General features: G+C 57.4%; 1 protein-coding gene across 4 annotated transcripts in view; it reads left to right on the forward strand.

Annotated features, from left to right (window-relative positions):
- The first annotated feature begins 231 nt into the window (after positions 1 to 231).
- GALNT9 (polypeptide N-acetylgalactosaminyltransferase 9) overlaps positions 232 to 20,184 on the forward strand; it is a 29,449-nt gene continuing 9,496 nt past the window's right edge. For all 4 annotated transcript variants that reach the window (XR_009244377.1, XR_009244378.1, XM_004595433.2 and 1 more), the window contains exons 1-5: positions 232 to 657; positions 8,254 to 8,434; positions 13,021 to 13,187; positions 14,519 to 14,693; positions 16,189 to 16,386. Coding sequence is in view for 2 of the 4 variants with exons in the window: in XM_004595433.2 (XP_004595490.1) it covers positions 417 to 657; positions 8,254 to 8,434; positions 13,021 to 13,187; positions 14,519 to 14,693; positions 16,189 to 16,386 (962 nt within the window). In the remaining 2 variants the exon portion in view is untranslated. The remainder of the gene's footprint in view (positions 658 to 8,253; positions 8,435 to 13,020; positions 13,188 to 14,518; positions 14,694 to 16,188; positions 16,387 to 20,184) is intronic.

The raw sequence follows: 20,184 nt of genomic DNA on the forward strand, positions 1-20,184 counted from the left end.
GCCGCGCCCTTCGGGTCAGCGGTGATACGGACCAGGCCGGAGCACAGGAAGCGGAACCAGCAGGACTCCAGCGGTGAGGGAGATGGAGAAGGACCAGGCAGAACCGGGCGGGGCCCGCCGGACGGGGGCGGGGACGACCGGGCGCGGGGACGGCGCGCAGCCGGGTGGAGGCCGCGTCACTGCGCACCGGCGCGGCGGCCGCGGGGCGGGCAGGAGCGGGTGCAGCCCGGCGCCCCGCTCCCGGCCGCGCCCTCCGCCGGCGATGCCCGCCGGCTCCCGCTCCCGCAGCCCCGGGCAGCCCATGCGCACGGGGACGCAGGGTGCGTGCGGCGGTGCTGAAGGGACAGCGCCCTGCGCGCGCTGGTGGCGCGCGGTCCCCAGGCGGCGGGCCGGGCCACCGGGGATGCCCCGCGCCCATGGCGGTGGCTAGGCGGATCCAAACTTTGCTGGCCGTGAACATTCTGGTCTTCGTGGGCATCGTGCTGTTCTCTGCCTACTGCCGGCTGCAGGACCGCGCTGGGCGGCGAGCACAGCTCGGGCGCGGCTCCGACCGCAGGGCGCGCAGCCGGCTTGCCGGGGCCGGCGCGGGCAACGACCGCGAGGCCATCCTGCGGCGCCTGGGCCACCTGGAGGAGGTGGTCTACAACCAGCTCAATGGTGAGTACAGCCGGATGTGCGGGGAGGGGCAAGGCTGAAGGATGCCTTTGCGCCCACCCCCTGGGCGGGCACTGGGTGGGAAGTGGGCCCTTGGCTTCCTCCGCGGCTCCCTTATTTCCTTCACTCAAGGAATACTGGAGAGGGGCTGCTACCCGAGCTGCAGCCCTCAGAGATTCCAGCTTAATCCCCAGAGAACTTAAGAAAACTTCTGAGGAAGTCCCCGGGCCTGCTTGGAGAGCAGCCAAGGCGCTCTGGAAGCTGGGCTTGCTTGGCCTCCAGCGGTGCTGTGACCCCCTGACCCCAAGCAAGGACAGCTGCCCAGCTGTTGTAGCAGAAGTGTGGGGGCCTGGGAAGCGTGGGAAGATGGGCTCTGGTCTTCAATAGGGCTTGGCAGGTAATAGATGCCTGCGTGGACACAGGTCCTGGGGTGATGTGGGTGACCCCCCAGGATCCCTCAGGTCGGGAAGCACTGCTGGTGGGAGCAGCAGAAGGGGTCACGGTCGACCCTCTCTCTGCTCGGGGTCTGGGGTCCTACTGCTGGACTGGCGGCCTCAGCGAGTTCCCTCCATGAGGTGGCAGGAGCAGGCTTCAGCAGGTTTGTGTGCTGTTTGGCTTAGAGTTGGGCAGGGGTCCAGCTGGCTTCCCGCATGTCTGAGGCCCCCTCCGTCTTGGGGCAGAGCAGAGCTGGAGTCCTCTGTTTGCCGTAGCCCCCTGCTTGCCGTAGCCCCCTGCCTCAGGAGCTGTCCCTGGCTCTGACCCTCCCACCCGAGGCTGAGGCCACAAGAAGTTTTGCTCAGGCACGTGGCCCAGCCAGCAGTTCAGCTCCTGTGAAGTGCACCTGTGGGTGGGCACTGTGGTCTGTCTGTTTCCTGGGGAGAGCCAGGAAGGTTACATAAAACTTGGGCAGTACTTGGGTTGTGTAACGCTGAGCCGGCCAGCTCACCCAGGGCCACCCCCTCTCCTTGCCTTCAAGGTGAGAAGCAGCCAGGGCTCTTGCAGGTGAAGCCAGGCGCTTCCACAGGGAGCTCGCCAAGTGGGGGGAGTGTCCTTGCCTCAGCCTCTCCCTGTTCCTCCTCCCTTTTCTCCCAGCTGAGGCCCCTCCCCGCCCACTCCTTCCTGGTCTCCTCTGTCATTCTCTCTGGTTTCTCTGTCGCTTTGGAAACAGTCCCGGCCCCTCCCATCTGGTTGCAGGTTCTTCCTAGGGGACGCCGCCTGCTCTTTCTTTCTCTCTTAGGCCCAGGTTGCCACCCCACTCATGGCCCAACACTTCCTGCCCTGATGAGCTCCTGCTGCCTCCCTCTGTCCCCTGCAGCCCCTCCACCACTGGTCCTGCCACCTTCACGGGGTCATCTTGTTGACCTTGCCCAAGTGGGCCATGCACATTGGAATTCAGAGAACCCACTGGGAACACTGCCTCAGGAGACGCAGTGCGACCACCTTTCACGTGTGTGTGGGTCTGCCGCTGGACCGCTGGACTCTGCCCTCAGGCAGAAACCCTCTCTGGCATATCTGAAATTGTGCGTGGGATGGCATTGGGGGCTGTGTGCTCACAGCTGGCACAGAAGTCCTGTGAGCTCCAGGCTCCGTAAAGCAGATGGTGCCAGTCGCCCTGCTGCCAGGAGGAAGACACTGGCTCAGCCCTCAGGGCAGGTGCCCGGCCCTGTGGAGTCTGGCGCTGTTGGTGCTCACAAGATGGGCAGCAGACAGCGGGCTGTCTCCCAGGGAAGCAAACAGTGCTGCTCTCTTGCCCCACCCCACCTTGTCAAGCCACGGCCTGCTGCATCAGTGGCCTGCGCCCGTCCTCTGGTTTTTCTGTCAGATATCCCCTCTGCCCGCTGCCCTGCCTTGCCTTCTTCAGGAAGTAGCCAGGACTGCACTCCCACCTCAGGTCTTGCTGTCCCTGGGGCAACCCTTAGCTGTCACTACACATCTGTTTGTCCCTCCTGTGTCTCTGACAAGAGTGAGGGTTGATGAGGCTCTGAGCCTTGCAGAGTGTGAGCTCGGCACTTTTTTGTAGTTGAGATTTCCCACTGGGTAGGGGATGCATTTATTTATTTATTTTTGTTTGAAAGCTAGATTTCATAAAGAGAGGAGAGACAGAGAGATCTTCGTGCTACTGGTTCACTCTCCAAATTGGCCAGAGTTGAGCTGATCTGAAGTCAGGAGCCAGGAGTTTCTTCCAGGTCTCTCATGTGGGGGCAGGATCCCAAGGCTTTAAGCTTTTCTCCACTGCTTTCCCAGACCATGGGCAGGGGCTGAAGGAGAAGTGCAGCAGCTTGCGCACAAACTTTCACCCATATAGGATCCTGGTGCTTGCAGGTGGAAGGTTAGCTTGTTGAGCCACTATGCAGGCCCCTAATTTTTTTTGTTAAGATTCATTTATTTTTATTGGAAAGGCGGATATACAGAGAGGAAGATCTTCTGTCCGATGATTCACTCCCCAAGTGACCGCAATGGCTGGTGCTACGCCGATCCAGAGCCGGGAGCCAGGAGCTTTTCTGGTTCTCCCACGCGGGTGCAGGGTCCCAAGGCTTTGGGCCGTCCTTGACTACTTTCCCAGGCCACAAGCAGGGAGCTGGATGGGAAGCAGAGCCTTTGGGATTAGAACTGGTGCCTATATGGGATCCTGGCGCGTTCAAGGCGAGGACTTTAGCTGGTAGGCCAGTGCACCGGGCCCATGGCCCCTAATTTTTTAGGGTACCTGTTTTTTTTTTTTTAAAGATTTTTTTTTTTTTATTATTATTGGAAAGCCGAATATACAGAGAGGAGGAGAGACAGAGAGGAAGATCTTCCATCCGATGATTCACTCCCCAAGTGAGCCGCAACGGCCGGTGCGTGCCGATCCGAAGCCGGGAACCAGGAAACTCTTCCGGGTCTCCCATGCGGGTGCAGGGTCCCAAAGCTTTGGGCCGTCCTCAACTGCTTTCCCAGGCCACAAGCAGAGAGCTGGATGGGAAGTGGAGCTGCCGGGATTAGAACCGGCGCCCATATGGGATCCCGGGGCGCGTTCAAGGCGAGGACGTTAGCCACTAGGCCACGCCGCCGGGCCCTAAGGTACCTGTTTTAAACTTATCAATACTTCGAACTGTATTGGTGTTCTAGAAAACTGCACAGAAGGGCCCAGCCTGCCCCACCAGGGCCCACTAGACCCTCATGGCTGTGCAGTCCATCCTTATTTAAAATGTTGACACTCTGGTCCAGCGTGATGGCCTAGCAACCAAAGTTCTCAGCTTGCACGCATCAGCTTGCACGCATCAGGATTCCATGTGGGTGCTGGTTCTAATCCCAGAAGCCCTGCTTCCCAACAAGCTCCCTGCTTGTGGCCTGGGAAAGCGGTTGAGGACGGCCCAAAGCCTTGAGACCCCTGCACCTGCGAGGCAGACCTAGAGGAGGGTCCGGGCTTCTGGCTTCAGATCTGCTCAGCTCCAGCCGTTGTGGCCACTTGGGGAGTGAGTCAATGGATGGAAGATCTTCCTCTCTGTTTCTCCTCCTCTCTGTATATCTGACTTTCTAATAAAAGAAGATAAATCTTCAAAATAAAATGTTGATACTCTGCCCATGATGGAGTATTTGTGCTAGGATGCTGTAGGGTTTTTGGTGGGTTTCTTAGTATTCCATTAGATTGCGGGGTATTTGTTTCAGCGTGTGTCTCATAGCATACTACGTTATTGTGAGGTATTTGTGTCAGTGGGTTTCTTAGTATTGCATCAAGACTTTGTTTTCATTGGTCGGTGAGCTTTCTTGGGCAATTGTTTGAAAGTCATCTGACCTGGGGAGTACAGTCTGCTGCCTGGATGAGAGCCACAGACTGGGCTGCGGGTCAGGAGGCTGCCGTCGCTGCTGAGGGGCAGACCTGGTGCCACTCACCACCGGTGGCCAGAGCAGCTGGACAGAAAACAACTGATGAGAAGGTGGCACCAGAAGGTGTCCCCTGGTTATTGTGGAGATGTGTGGGCCCATGACTGTGCTGTGGAAGCCACTGACCTACGCCAGGGAGTGTGCATAGGCAGCAGAGACAAGTGCAGTTGGAGCCCTGGGAGTCCAGAGGGAACTTGATTGTGGTGACAGGAGCAGGAGCAGCGGTTGCTGGAAGGAGAGGCTGCCAGGATAGCAGGACAGCGTGGACAAACTCTGCCCACTGCTCCTGGAAGGAGGACCAAGGTCTGAACACCAACTCAGAGACATGAGAGCCAGGCAGAGATGGCAAGGATATAGAACATGGGCGCTGGCTCATGTGGCTGGTCCTTTAAGAGACTGTGTTGAGTCAGCTACCGAGTAAGCACCGTTAGTATTGGGGCAAATGGTGCATGCTGTGGGGCATGCAGTGTGGGTGTGGGCTGTGTGCAGTGTGGACATGGGTGTATGCAATGTGGGTGTGGGCTGTGTGCAGTGTGGGTGTGGGCTGTGTGGACGTGGTTGTGTGCTGTGGGCATGGCTATATGCAATGTGGATGTGGGCTGTGTGTAGTGTGGACGTGGTTGTGTGCAGTGTGGACGTGGTTGTGTGCAGTGTGGACGTGGCTGTGTGCTGTGTGGACGTGGCTGTGTGTAGTGTGGACGTGGCTGTGTGCAGTGTGGACGTGGCTGTGTGTAGTGTGGACGTGGCTGTGTGCAGTGTGGACGTGGCTGTGTGCAGTGTGGACGTGGCTGTGTGTAGTGTGGACGTGGCTGTGTGCAGTGTGGACGTGGCTGTGTGTAGTGTGGACGTGGCTGTGTGTAGTGTGGACAGGGCTGTGTGCAGTGTGGACATGGCTGTGTTCAGTGTGTGTGTGGGCTGTGTGCAGTGTGGACGTGGCTGTGTGCAGTGTGGACGTGGCTGTGTGCAGTGTGGACAGGGCTGTGTGCAGTGTGGACGTGGCTGTGTGCAGTGTGGACGTGGCTGTGTGTAGTGTGGACGTGGCTGTGTGCAGTGTGGGTGTGGCTGTGTGCTATGTGGACGTGTCTCTTCCCAAGTGTGACGCTGCTCCCCAGCCTGGAGTTGCTCTTTCATGCCCAGGTTCCCATTCATGGTGTCTGTCTGCTTGTACATTGCCTGTATCTACAGGTGTTGCTGAAGTGGACAGGAGGTGCCTGACTCAGGAGAGGGCTGTGTCTGCTTCTTTGGCTCCTGGGTCTGTGTGCAGCCCTGCTGGTGACAAGACCAGTGCGTGAGGGAGCTTGTGCTGGGGTGAGGTGTCTGCAGGCCCCTTCCTGCTCTCTGCTGGCCGAGGTCCCAGATGCTCAGTGACCTCTGTGGGTGCAGGCTGCCCTACTGTCCCAGGCCAACCTGGTGCTCCATCTCCTCTTTGAGCAGTGCCTTCCCTCAGGCTGCACGCCCTCCCCAGGGCCACTTCCTCACAACCGTCTTGTGCCCAGGCTGCCACTCCGTGTGGGCTGTTTCCTCTCACACAGATGTTCTATGACAGATGGAACTCTGACTCAGAGACCATTTCCTCTGAGTGAGAAGTCACAGCTGCCCCCATGTCCTGCGCTGCGTGCTGGCAGCACCGGCCTGGCCTGCAGGGCTGCCTCCCAGTGCACGCAGTGCTCCTGGGGGAAGGCAGCTTGTTCTTTCTCACACTTGGGGAGCTTTTAGCAGAGCATTCCGACCAGGCCTTGAAAGCAAGCTTGAGGTCCAGAGGGTGGTACACATCCCAGGACAGCCCAGCCCCAGGGCAGGTGGAGGACTCGATGCTGGGACCCATGGGGACAGAGTGCCTGGTTGGAAATCCTGGCTGTATTTCCTGCTGGCGCACACCCCAGGACTTGAGTCCCACACGGGAGATCCAGGTGGAGGCCCCGGATCCTGGCTTCTGCCTGATCAAACCCTGGCAACTTCGAGCATTAGAGAATCTGCAGATGGGAGATCTTTGTCTACATGACTTTCAAATAAGTAGGGGCCGGCACTGTGGCTTGATGAGCTAATTTCCTGCATGCAATGCTGGCATCCCATATGAGTGCTGGTTCATGTCCCCGCTGCTCTGTTTCCCATCCAGCTTCCTGATTGTGGCCTGGGAAAGCAACGGAATATGGCCCAAAGCCTTGGGTCCCTGCACTCACGTGGGAGACCTGGAGGAGGCTCCTGGCTTCTGGCTCCAGATTGGCGCAGCTCTGACTGTTTCAACATCTAGGGAGCGAACCAGCAGATGGGGAATCTTTTTCTCTTTTTCTTCTTCTCTATTGAAATCTGCCTTTCAAATGAAAATGAAATTATATCTTAAAAAATAAAAAGAAGTAAAGATTTTTTTTAAACAAATGCCCAGCCCTTTTTGAACTTCAACTCCTCCTGTCCTGGTAGGTGAGCTCTGATCTCATGGCCATAGGGTGGCTGCCCCTGCTCTGTGTGTCAACAGCTAGTTCCACACTCTTCCCCATGTCGGGGTCTCCAGACTGGCACCCCTGAGTGAGGAGTGGTCCCTCCCTTTCCCTCACCATAGACATAGAGGAAGAAAACGGAAACATTTGTCTTACCCACCTTCCTTTATTCCTTGAGTCTTCCCAACCTAATTGGAGACCCATGTGGGCATGCATCCCTCTCAACCATGTAAAGATGTTAAAATTAAAAATAAAAAACACGTAGCTACAGGCAGGAAAGAGGGCTGTGGATGGGACACAAATCCACACATTCAGGGGTCTGGGCCTCTTCTGCATTGCTCAGGAATCCCACTTGGGAACCTTGTTCCTCCCTGCTGGCCTGCGGTCAGGGACTGTACCTTGTGGCCATCCCTCGGTCAGGGGCTGCACCTCACGACCAGGTCTGCCAGTCAGGGGCTGCGTGGCTGGCTTGCGACTAGGTCGACCAGTGAAGCCCAGAAAAACCTGCTCAGCATCCAGAGGCATGCCCTGCCTCAGTCCTGGGGTCCTGGGGTCCAGACTGTCCCTGAAGGACTTCACCCCGCTGCAGCCCCTGCAATTCTTAGGGTATGTGGACATGAAGGGACCCCTGGATTTGGAGAGGCAGGTGTCGGTCAGCCACAGCTGTGCCCCCAGTCGGCAGATGCACTGCTGGTCTGCAGGGTGTTGTCTTGGTCTATTCTGAGCTTTGTGGGCGTACGGAGGTGCAGCCGATCTTCCTTGGAGCCATGGATGTGCCCACTGCTGGGTCCATATGGTGAGAGATGGGTGGCCCCGGATCCTAACAGCCTGAGTCCGTGGATGGAACCCCTATTCCTGAAGCCAGGGACGCTGAGGGGATGAGGCCCCCACCCTGGAGTGTTACTTGCCTCTCCTGGTCCCTCTAACCCCTCACTGGGATGTTTTGAGGTTAGTTGGCACTCAGCCTCCAGTTGGCTGTTCTCTGTCCAGGCAGTGATCAGGGCCGCAGTAGTGCAGAGTGCTGGAATAGGGCAGTGTGGGGCAGCGGGACACACCTACTGTTAGAAGGACTCAGCATCTGTGCTGTGTGACTCATGGTGGCCAAAGCTGGCACTGGGGCCCAGGGACACAGCCCACTGGCCTGGACATCCCCAGCGAGCTCTGATCTTAAGCTCTCTGTGGTTTCACCTTTTGCAGGGTGTACCATCCCAGGTGGTTGTTAGGGACAGAGGCTGCCACAGGCAAGCATTCAGGGGTAGGCCCTGACCTCTGCTAACCTCCCTCGTTTCCTGTCTCCCTACAGGCCTTGCGAAACCCATTGGTCTGGTGGAGGGTCCTGGCGGGCTGGGCCAGGGGGGCGTGGCTGCCACGTTGCGCACCGACAGCCAGGAAGCGGATGTCAAGTACGAGGAGTTTGGGTACAACGCTCAGCTCAGTGACCGCATCTCCTTGGACAGGACCATCCCTGACTACAGGCCCAAAAAGTGAGTGTGCCTGGCCCAGGGCCTTGGCAAACCATGGCGCTGGAGGACATGCAAAAGCTCACCACAGGGAGGTACATGGGCCCCAGGGCCACCATGGCCTGGCTGGAGCCTCTCCCGGTCGGTCTCCCTCTCTGGTGCTGGTCTCTGCTGTCCACCACAAGCCTTTCCTCTAGGTGTCAGCTAAGGGACGAAGCCCTGTATTTAAATGTTCAGAGAGGCCGAGTCCCACGGCGGCCAGCTTGCAGCTGCTCACGTCAGCAGTAGCCCAAGTCTGAGGCTGTTCTGGGCATTGACATCTGCATAGTGGCCGTGGACTTTGTTTAGAATGAGCCTGGCCATGTTTCAGAGGCTGGTGCTGTTTCCTTCAGGAGTCTGGAGACCTCAAGTCCCACTGCCCACTGCCCACTGCCAGGGTGATGGGAAGCAGCAGTTGGCCCTGAAGCCCAGGGCCCTGTCTGTAATCACTCAGCCCAGGTTGTTGGTCCACAAGCTCATCAGGGAGTCTGCATTGATAGACTTGAACAAATGTGTGTGGGTGTGAGCATGTTTGTGGGTGTGTGAGTGTGTGCATGTGTGTGGGTGTGTGAATATGTGCACGTGAGAGCATGTGTGTGTAGCATTGTGTGAGTGTATATACGTGCAAGCTTGTGGGTGAGTGTGAGGTGAACTTGCAGGTGAGTGTGTGACTGTGAGCTTGTGGGTGAGTGTGAGTGTGTGGTTGCAATAGAACAGATATGAGTGCAGAGGGGAGTCCCAGTTCTGGGTGGTTTGTGGGAGCTCCACATCTGGGAGTGTGCGGAGAGCCTCTGGTTCTGGGTCTCATGCTATGCCTTGCTCACTTGCGGCTCCTGGGGACAGTGAGCCGCCCTGGCTTGAGGTGTCTCTTGAGGGCCATTGGGGCTGCAGGGACAGCTGCCCTGACAGGGCCATGGAGCAGACTCTGCCTCCAGGAGTTCCCACCACAGTGCCATACCAAGTGCCTCTGAATCTTGCTCAGCACGCCGCCCCACCCCCCGGCACCAGCGTGGTGGAGTGTAGCTCATTCTTTGCTGCAGTGGCACTTGGTAGATGTTCCTGAGGCTCAGGTCCTAAATATCCGTGGCCTCCAAATGGACATAGCCACCCTTGGTACACGGCTTGGCCTGTGTGTGGACACAGCCACCCTGGGGTCATGGCCCTGGAGCCTGAGCCACATGCAGCAAGCCCAGCCGGTCCCCAGACTCCCTGTTTCCCCACTCTCATTCTCCCTTGTTCCCTTGTTTGTCAGGAGACAGAGAACACCTGCCTTGCCTGTGTCCTGACACAGGTGTCTGCACCACTGCAGGTGGCACGGAGCTGGAAGGCCAAGTCATTCTCAAGTCTTGTGTTGTATGACTGACTATTCATGGGCGTGTGTTTGCAGTGGTAGGAACTGCACTCACAGGTATGTGTGGTTCATTGACACCAGAAACACCTTTGTGCAGACTAACAAACAATGAATAAAGAAAAGGGTTCTTGGAAGCTTGAATTTCTCAGACTATAAAAATTTCCAGCTGCAGTTTTCCTTAAAGAAATGATCCTTAACAGATCACAGAAGATGGCTCTCAAAGACAGAATGTGTTATTAAGAAAATTTCAAGGGCCCGGCGGCGTGGCCTAGCGGCTAAAGTCCTTGCCTTGAAAGCCCCGGGATCCCATATGGGAGCCGGTTCTAATCACGGCAGCTCCACTTCCCATCCAGCTCCCTGCTTGTGGCCTGGGAAAGCAGTTGAGGACGGCCCAATGCATTGGGACCCTGCACCCACGTGGGAGACCCGGAGGAGGTTCCAGGTTCCCGGCTTCGGATCGGCGCACATCGGCCCGTTGTGGCTCACTTGGGGAGTGAATCATCGTACGGAAGATTGTCTTCTCTGTCTCTCCTCCTCTCTGTGTATATCCGGCTGTAATAAAATGAATAAATCTTTAAAAAAAAAAAAAGAAAATTTCAAAAATATTCCCATTGTGCCCCAGGTTTGCCGTGGGCAAAGTACATTTCCCTGGGCCAAGAGGCTGCTTTCTGATCAGCCATCAGCATCAGGATCGGCCTCCGACGCAGGGCCTGTTTCCTTACTGAGAGCTGCCCGTGGGGAGGACCGAGGTCAGGAGCTGCTGGGAGGGAGGCCGTGTGGAAGCTGCCCGTGGGGAGGACCGAGGTCAGGAGCTGCTGGGAGGGAGGCCGTGTGGAAGCTGCCCGTGGGGAGGACCGAGGTCAGGAGCTGCTGGGAGGGAGGCCGTGTGGAAGCTGCCCGTGGGGAGGATCGAGGTCAGGAGATGCTGGGAGGGAGGCTGTGTGAGACTGCAGGATGTGGACACATCGCAGGGTCCTGCTTGAAGTCAGCTTGAGCCTTGGGTGAGCGGTCTGGCGCTGTCGTGTTCTGTCAGTGTAGCCAAACCTGGGGCTGCAAGTGCAGCACCTTGAGGAGTCCATGCTGAAAGGAGATGTGGCAAGAGAGCCGAGTGTCCATGTCCCCTGTATACACACTGAGCCTTCCAGAGCCTTGCAGCATGGGGTTGGCTCTGGATGGGAGGACAGGAGGCACTGGGCAGGCTGGCACCTGTCTGCCCCACTTCTGGGCAGCTCCAGGCCTCAGAGCAGCTCTGGCCGTCGCAGAGGTTGGCCCAGCTCTGCGAGTTTGGTTCTGTCAAGTACCACCATCTGTTGTGTTCCTGGTTTTGCAGGCTGAGACTCAGTGGGGCCTGCCAGTGGGGCCGTGGCCTGCCCCACAGCGAGAGGCCACGGATGATGGCTGGAGCAAGCCCAGGCCATGGGCCTGCATCGGGCTGCTGCTTGGCTCCTGGATACTTTTTCTCATGGTGACTTGTCGTGGGCTAAGGAGTTGGTTAGCACTCGCTAAGCTGAGCACTACAGGCGATGGACTTGGGGCTGAAAGCACCTGGTCTGATGGAACTCAGCTGTAGCCAATATTCTGCTAATGAGGGTGTGGGGCAAAGTGTAAACAAGAACTAGGTGAGAGGTCAAGAGTGGAGGCAATAAAAGCAGGCGAGAGAGGCCAGAGAGAGACATTTCCACCATCTCTGGTCTCCGTGTTGGTGCCTCATCCCCAGATCCGTCGCTGTGTCCTGGGGTTCTCAGCGTCCTCAAGCTCCGGTGTCCAACATCGCCTGAGGCCAGCCCAGGCTCCAGCTGGGATTGGCTGCTGCTGCTGTGGGTGGCGGGCAGTGTATTCATCCTCCAGGAAAGTGGGCCAGTGGCCTTTGACTGACTCTGAGAAGCATGCCTCAGCTGTGGTGAGGACGCTCCTTGGTACCACACGGTGATCTCGATACAGCAGAGGGTGCACCTGTGTGGAGCGGGTGTCGTAGGGGCCTCATGCCACAGGCTGCCAGCCACTGCGTGGCGGATGGGGCAGCCCCTGGCCTCCGTCAGAGCCTTCTTCCGACCTGTCCTGTCGACAGCCGTGAGCTGCTCTGGCGAGAGGCTGATGCCCGTCCTACCCCTCTCCTCCACTGACTTAGTTGGCAAGGTGGCCGGCTTCTTCCTGACAGCCCTCTTTGTCCCACCTAACTGGTGTCCACCTCTCTCCCACTTTACCCGCCTCTCCCCTGTGCTGCACGTGACCTGGTTAACCACCTCACCTCGCTTACTTACCTCCCTCTGTCCCACTTTCTCTGGCTATTTCTGTCACTTTCCTTTTCATTTTCTGTCTCTGACAGTTTCCCTCAGTTGCTGTCACCCCTCGCACCCTTGAAAATTCATGTAGTTTTGGTCTTTCATCCTCCTTACAGTTTTTTTTTTTAACTTACTTTGTTTTGGGCCCGGCGGTGTTGGCCTACCAGCTGAAGTCCTCGCCTTGAAGGCACCGGGATCCCATATAGGCGCTGGTTCTAATCCCGGCAGCTCCACTTCCCATCCAGCTCCCTGCTTGTGGCCTGGGAAAGCAGTCAAGGACGGCCCAAAGCCTTGGGACCCTGCACCCGCATGGGAAACCCGGAGGAGGTTCCTGGCTCTTGGCTTCGGGTCGGCACAGCTCTGGCCATTGCAGTCACTTGGGGAGTGAATCATCGGACAGGTGATCTTCCTCTCTGTCTCTCCTCCTCTCTGTATATCTGACTTTTCAAGAAAAATAAAATAAATATTTTTAAAAAGTAAAATAAATCTGTACATCTGACTTTGTAATAAAAATAAATTTAAAAATTTTATTTTACTTTTATTGGAAAGTAAGATATACAGAGAGGAGGACACTCCCCAAGTGACTGCAATGACCGGTGCTGTGCTGATCTGAAGCTAGGAGCCAGGAGCCTCTTCTGGGTCTCCCACGTGGGTGCAGGGTCCCAGGGCTTTGGGCTGTCCTCGACTGCTTTCCCAGGCCACAAGCAGGGAGCTGGATGGGAAGTGGAGCAGCCGAGACACAAACCAGTGCCCACATGGTGTCCCGGCTTTAGGAGGTGGAGGATTAGCCAGTTGGGCCTTAGTACCAGGTGCTCCTCACCCTTTCTCTGGCCACCACCTGGACCCTGTGGCCCAGTGCTCGTTGCTGCTGCCTTACCCTTCCCTGCTCACTGGGCATAGCCCCTCTGGGCCCTCACTGACCACTGTGCCTCCGGCAGGTGCAAGCAGATAACCTACTCTGAAGAGCTGCCCCAGGTCTCCGTGGTCTTCATCTTCGTCAACGAGGCCCTCTCGGTCATCCTGCGTTCCGTCCACAGCGTGGTCAACCACACCCCCTCTCAGCTCCTCAAAGAGGTCATCTTGGTGGATGACAACAGTGACAATGGTGAGTTGACACCACCTGCGGCCTAGATGGACAATGGGCAGTGGGTGAGTACCACCTGCGGCCTAGACAGACACTGGGCAATGGGTAAGTACCACCTGTGACCTGGACGAACGCTGGGCAGCAGGTCGGACAGGAGCTGGGATGAAGAACTTCAGCGGAACTTCAGGCTGTGGTGGTCTAGGGCTGTTCTCCCCTGGTGCCCACTGTGCTGTGTCCTCATCGCCCACCTCTGCCTGTCTCAGGATAGGGCTGGGCTGTGCGTCTCCTGCTGATAAGGCCACTGCCACTTGGTTTAAGGCTTGCTCTAAATCCAGGCCCCATCTCCTCAGCCCACAGCCTGCCACTTCCACACAAGGCCCTGATCTCCATGTCCAGGTACTCTGAAATGTCGGGTCCTGCCGAGGCCTCTGTGTGATCTGAGTCTTCTCCTCCCCAGTACTGGGAGCTTTGTTGGGGGCAAGCCTGGCCAGGGCCCCAGGTTAGACCTTGCCTCCCACATCAGCCTTGGGGGTCTACAAGGGCTGACAGGGTTGACAGCAGCAGGAACCTCCAGGGTTCTCACATCAGCCTTCCGCGCTGAGGGCTTGGGGTGCGTGGGCAATGTGAGGCATCTGCTTGAGAGGGGGGCTGCTGTGCTGTGGGTCTCAGTGGCCTGGGGCAGGGCCGGACAGGGACACAGGGCTGTGGGCAGCTGGCACCCCTCAGTGGACTGGGCAACCACATTGCTTCGGCAGTCCCTAGTATCAGGAACCAGGCCTGGATGTCTGGCCCCACCTTCGGGCCCCACCTTCGGGGCCCACCTCTCCTCTGAAAGAGGCTCTGAATGTGGAAGGACCTCCCCAGGAAGCCTGGACAGTCCTAACTTGGCCACCCCACCCTTCCCTGTTGTCCCTGCCCGCCTGGGTTTGACAGGGGCCTGGTGTGAGTGGGCCCCGGGATCTGGTCTGTTTCCGTGGGTGATGTCCTCCAGGTGCCTGTGCAGGGTCGGAGCCCCGGCCTTCTCTGGATTGAGCAGTGTCCTGTTATATGGAAGGGACCTGTGTGCTTCCCCACACATCCACTGTGGGTTGGGTCTGACCCCGCCGTGCCTTCCTGGCTCCTCCTGGGCTTCTCTCACTCACTTGCTTGTTCATTCTGTGTCCATCGTATCTCTGCTTTCCTGGAGTGGGGCGAGGTTTCTGTGGTCTCCTCCCAGCACTGCATTCCCCCTGCGGGTCTTCAGTTACACTGGGAAACCCTGGCCCAGAGCCGAGGTCTGGAACGTTCCAACTGTGCGTTTTGGGGTCTCAGGCCCTGCCTTGTGAGTAACACACTACCATGTATCTCCCTAGCGGAACTCAAATTCAACCTGGACCAGTACATCCAAAAGAGATACCCAGGCCTGGTGAAGATTGTCCGTAATAGCCGGCGGGAAGGCCTCATCCGGGCACGACTGCAGGGCTGGAAGGTGGCCACGGCGCCCGTCGTTGGCTTCTTTGATGCTCACGTTGAGTTCAATACAGGCTGGTAAGGGCTGGGCCCCTCCCTGACTCGTGCAGCCCACCTAGGTTGGGGTCTGCTGTATCCTGCCTTGTGTGCGGCTTTCCCATGGTCCCAGTGTTGAGCACAGAGGGGCACGGGCAGTCCCTCAGGACATAGCTGGAGGGGGCGTGGCTCAGGGCCCGTGGTTGTGGTCTTAGCATCCTGGTCCCTTATGAAAGCTGAGCTCTGCGTGCCTAGTGGCCTCAGCCACTGCGACAAGAATAGAAACTTCTAGATTCAAGAGTCCATCTTTCCCCATGCTTTCCCACAACCCAGGGAAGTGAATTCTAATGACAAACCAGGAAGAAGAGGTGTAAGAGACCCTGTTGGAGGAGCTTGAAGGACAGCCCACCCCACCAGGAAGGCAGCAGGCCCAGGCGCTGTGTCTCTCTCCTGCTCAGGATGGAGGCCTGGACATCCTGAGAAGTTGCACTGCTCAGTGGTCGACATTGTTCGTCCAGCAAATGACCCACAGCTGTAGGGATCACAGTGGGGCTGCTGGCCCCTCGTTGGTGCTAGCACTGGAGCCTGCTGGAGCCAGCCGCGTCTGTAGCTGAGCGCGCGTGTCCTCCCACTGACTTGCCTCTTCTTGTCTCTGAATCCTCTCTCCTTGCATTAAGGTCATGTGGACATGCAGAGGCCTTATGGTACAATCCAGAGGGGCATCTGTGGACCCTAGGGGAGTTCTTGTGGGCAGCTCAGCGCCTGATAGCCACAGGGACAGCAGACTTGAGATTTTTATGTGACCTCCCCACTCGCTATGTTAGACTGAAGCTGAGCTAAGAGTTTCCAGGGGTCTGTCAGTGCTCCAGCTGGCCCCCTGGCTGCCCAGCCCAGACACTCTTTCTATGTGTTGTGCCCATCCCCTGGTCCTGGCCCCTGCCAGTCATCATCCGGGAGACACCTGACCTCTCCCATTCAAAGCCACATGCCCTGTCACCTCCCCTTGTATTTCACACCTTCTCCACAGACACATCGCCATCCCATCAGGGCCTTCAGTGCAGGTCATGGACTGTATGCTGGAAGCTCTCTGAGTCAGGAGCTACTTCCTGCTCACTTCACAAATGTGTCCCAGTTAGTTAGACCAGAGTGTGCACACACGAGGTCCATAGGCTGGGCAGGGCTGGGCAGCTCTGTGTCTGTGCCCATGGGGTCTTAACTGCCCCTGCTGACCCCATGGAAACTCTGGAGCCAGGTGGCCTTTTAGGGATGGGCTGACAGCCGAGTGTCCTCATACCCAGGATTAATCAGCCACGGCGGCCTGAATGGGAAGCTCTGGCCAGGGCAATTGGCAGCTAAGATGACCAGGACTGACCCCTGGAGGCTCTGGGGCTGATGCAGTTGGATTGGGAGCCCAGCAGGCAGGCCAACCAACTGGGCATCGGGCTGGGTTTGTGGTTGGCCAGGCCTGACCCCTGCCCCTGGGAGAACCAACCCTTCCCCTGGACACGCACCCTTCCTCACAGCTCTGCCTCCCCAGGGCTGAGCCCGCTCTCTCGCGGATCCAGGAAGATCGGCGTCGTGTCATCCTGCCTGCCATCGACAACATCAAGTTCAACACCTTCGAGGTGCAGCAGTATGCAAATGCTGCCCATGGCTACAATTGGGGGCTCTGGTGTATGTACATCACCCCGCCCCAGGACTGGCTGGACCGCGCTGACGAGGCGGCACCCATCAGGTGAGCCACATGGATAGGTGCCTGTGAGCAGCAGGGGACCGCAATAGGGAGGGGCAGAGAAAGGAGCGAGGACTGTGGTGCAGTGAGGGGACAGTGGGAGGGACAGAGGCAGCGGCAGAGGAGGCTGGAAGATGCCGGGTGGGTGTGCCAAGGATGGTGACAACCCTGTCCCCGACTGGGCGTCCAGGTGACCTGGGAGGTAAGTGGCAGGGCAGCTGTGGAGACTTTAGCTTATGTCACTGCGGAACACAGGTGCCTCCTGTGGCTTAGTGAGGCCAGAGCTGACTTTAGGGTCACACCCCTTATGGGTCTCCCCGCATGCCCAGTTAGCAGTGGAACAGAGACCTTGTGTTTGGTAGTTGGGAGTCATTGAAATCAGGGGTCCCAGTGTGGGGTAGGCTATGGATGCCCTCCCTGCTGGCCTGGCCAAGCCTTGTGGGGCAGCATCCCAAGCTCTTCCTTGCAGCGTGACCTGTAGAGCTGATCCCAACACCATGAGCACAGTGAAACAGGGCCGTGGCCTGAATGGACCCCACACAGAATACACCACACACCAGCATCTGGAGTTCCAAGGAGGGCCAACCCAAGACCCGCCTGTTAGCACCCCTGACCCTCACCAAGACCCACCTGTTAGCACCCCTGACCCTCACCGAGACCCGCCTGTTAGCACCCCCGACCCTCACCAAGACCGAGACCCACCTGTTAGCACCCCTGACCCTCACCAAGACCGAGACCGTCTGTTAGCACCCCTGACCCTCACCGAGACCCGCCTGTTGGCACCCGTGACCCTCACCAAGACTGAGACCCGTCCGTTAGCACCCTCAACCCTCACATGCAGCTGACAGGCACCGAGCTCTGGGAGTGTCCACAAGGACGCGGGACAAATGCACCAAACTGACACACAGATACCCCTGGGAGGAGACGACAGAGCATTGGCTGTGGGAGCTAGTGGTTTGTCATACAGTGCAAACGCTTCCTGTCTGCGCCAGCCGGCCCACTCCTAGGCATGTTCCAAAATGCATGAAAAGCAAAGGCCCTTCATTGGACACAAGGGGCCACAGCAGTACTGCTCACAGTGAGCCTCCTCCTGGCAATAGTTCTTCCAGTTTGTAGAAGTTTTATGTATCTGAAAGATGGATGAGCAAGTCCTCTCGTTGGTGCTTCATTCCCCTGGTGCCTGTGTGAGCAAGGCTGGATCTGGTGGGAGCTGGGTGTCCACTCAGGACCCCTGCTGTGAGTGGGAGGAACTGAGTGACTTGCTGGTCACGGTCCCCTCTCAAGGGTGTGCTTTAGCAGGAGCTGCAGTCAGGAGCCAGAGCCAGGGAACAAACCCAGGCGTCTTGATGTGGGGTGTGGGTGCCTTAGCTGATGTCTTTTTTTTTTTCAAGATTTATTTTTATTGGAAAGTCAGATACACAGAGAGGAAGATCTGTCTACTGATTCACTCCTCAAGTGGATGCAACGGCTGGAGCCGAGCCGATCTAAAGCCAGGAGCCTCTTCTGGGTGCAGAGTCTCAAGACTTTGGGTCATACTTGACTGCTTTTCCAGGCCACAAGTAGGGAGCCGGATGGGAAGCGGGGCTGCTGGGATTAGAACCGGCTCCCATATGGGATTCCGGCGTGTTCAAGGCGAGGACTTTAGCTGGTAGGCCAACGTGCTGGGCCCCATGGTTGACTTTCATCACCACCCATCTCTCGGAAGAAATGGGGAGGAGTTATCCAAGGGCTGCGATGTCTCTACAGGGCTTAGCACCCCACGGAGGGATATTCCTGTGGGATCCTTACAAATCCTCAGTAGAGCTCTCCACAGGGGAGAAGCCAGGAGGTGAGGAAGACAGGGACACTGCCACTAGTCGCGGGGTATCCTGAGTCTACAGATCACTCCACTGGAGCATTCAGAAGGTGGGTGGCCCTGCCCGGACGGGACCTTTCTGAACCATGAGAGAAACTTCCTTGTTCTCAAACCATGCAGGTGAGCCACAGGACACTGAGGGACTAGGTAGCCGACATAACAAGTACCCAGCACTTGCCATGATGGAGCCTGGACAGGGTGAAGAGATGCCGTCTGTGCTTGGCAGATGCCAGTGTGAGGGTCCGGGCAACCCCCTGCTGGGTAGGGGGTCAAGAGCAGCCGCTTGGAGGGGCTGGTGACCGCTGGGAGGAGAACCCAGACAACACAGAACTGGCAGTAGGGCCAGCGCCCCTGATTTCTGCCCTTTCCAAGCACAGGGGCCAGGTGAGAGCCACTGCAGCTTTCTGCGACCATGCTGGCTGGTGTAATAACCACCCGAAAGCACCGAATCGGATTTGCTGGTCACTAAGGGAGACGCAGCAGGGCGCAGAGGCCTCCAGGTGTGCGCCCGTCCAGCCCTGCTCAGCGGGAATTTGTTTCCCTGGGAGAGGCAGAGTGGAGACCAGAGACTGAGAAGGTCAAGAAGGAGAGAACATCTGTGTATCCCATGTTCAACTTGAAACACAAACCTTCTCCAGCCCTGGACTTTACATGGCTGATGAAAGAAATTCCAACCGCATTGGAGGCTGGAGGAAGAGTAGGGTCTGACAGATGCCACATCCCTTTCACTAGAGGGTCAGAAGGGAAACTTACCACTCTTCGCACTGGAGGATGGAAGTAGCAGGGTACCATCCCACATGGAAGAGAAGGGGTTCCAATATATTACCACTGATGTAATTTCCATCACTGTTGGATAAGGTGTCAAGGCAGGATGAGGAGTGACCAAGAATACTGATAAATGGGTCCAGCACAGTAGCCTAGTAACTAAAGTCCTTGCCTTGAACATGCTGAGATCCCATATGGGCACCGGTTCTAATCCTGGCAGCCCCGCTTCCCATCCAGCTTCCTGTGGCCTGGGAAAGCAGTCGAGGACGGCCCAAAGTCTTGGGACCCTGCACCCGTGTGACAGACCCAGAAGGGGCTCCTGGCTTCGGATCGGCTCAGCTCCGGCCATTGTGGCCACTTGGAGAATGACCCAGTGGATGGATCTTCCTCTCTGTCTCCTCCTCTCTGTATATCTGACTTTCTAATGAAATTAAATCTTAAAAAAAAAATTACTGGGCCCAGCGGCGTGGACTAGAGGCTAAAGTCCTCGCCTTGAACGCCCGGGATCCCATATGGGCGCCGGTTCTAGTCCCGGCAGCTCCACTTCCCATCCAGCTCCCTGCTTGTGGCCTGGGAAAGCAGTTGAGGACGGCCCAATGCATTGGGACCCTGCACCCTCGTGGGAGACCTGGAAGAGGTTCCAGGTTCCCGGCTTCGGATCGGCGCGCACCGGCCCGTTGCAGCTCACTTGGGGAGTGAATCATCGGACGGAAGATCTTCCTCTCTGTCTCTCCTCCTCTGTGTATATCTGACTGTAATAAAATGAATAAAATCTTTAAAAAAAAAATTACTGAAAGGTACCGGCTAAGGTATTAATAGGTAACATTTCAGCTTGGATTGATCTGCAGCTGCAGTTTTTGCTAGAGGCCTGTTTCTTTGCCTTCCCACTCCTTAGCATGCCTGTCTTTCTGTAGCAGTGCCTGCAGCTGGCATGGCCATCGGGCTGGGGTCATGCCGAACCTTCCCTGCGGCCCTCTCCGTAGGATCCCACCAGGCCACATGAAAATACAAGGGGACTCATTGAAGAAAACCCAGGGGGGCACATGGGTGGCCTCCTGCTGTAACACCCATCCTCTGAGGTGTGAGAGGGACGAGGTGTCCTGCGGGGCCTGTCGGATGCTCAGAGGAACCGAACTGCGGGTGACCACAGGCAGCTCTGAGTGCTGCCACTGGTGCTGTCA

The sequence above is a fragment of the Ochotona princeps genome, chromosome 29, assembly GCF_030435755.1.
Source record: "Ochotona princeps isolate mOchPri1 chromosome 29, mOchPri1.hap1, whole genome shotgun sequence".
Taxonomy (NCBI): domain Eukaryota; kingdom Metazoa; phylum Chordata; class Mammalia; order Lagomorpha; family Ochotonidae; genus Ochotona; species Ochotona princeps.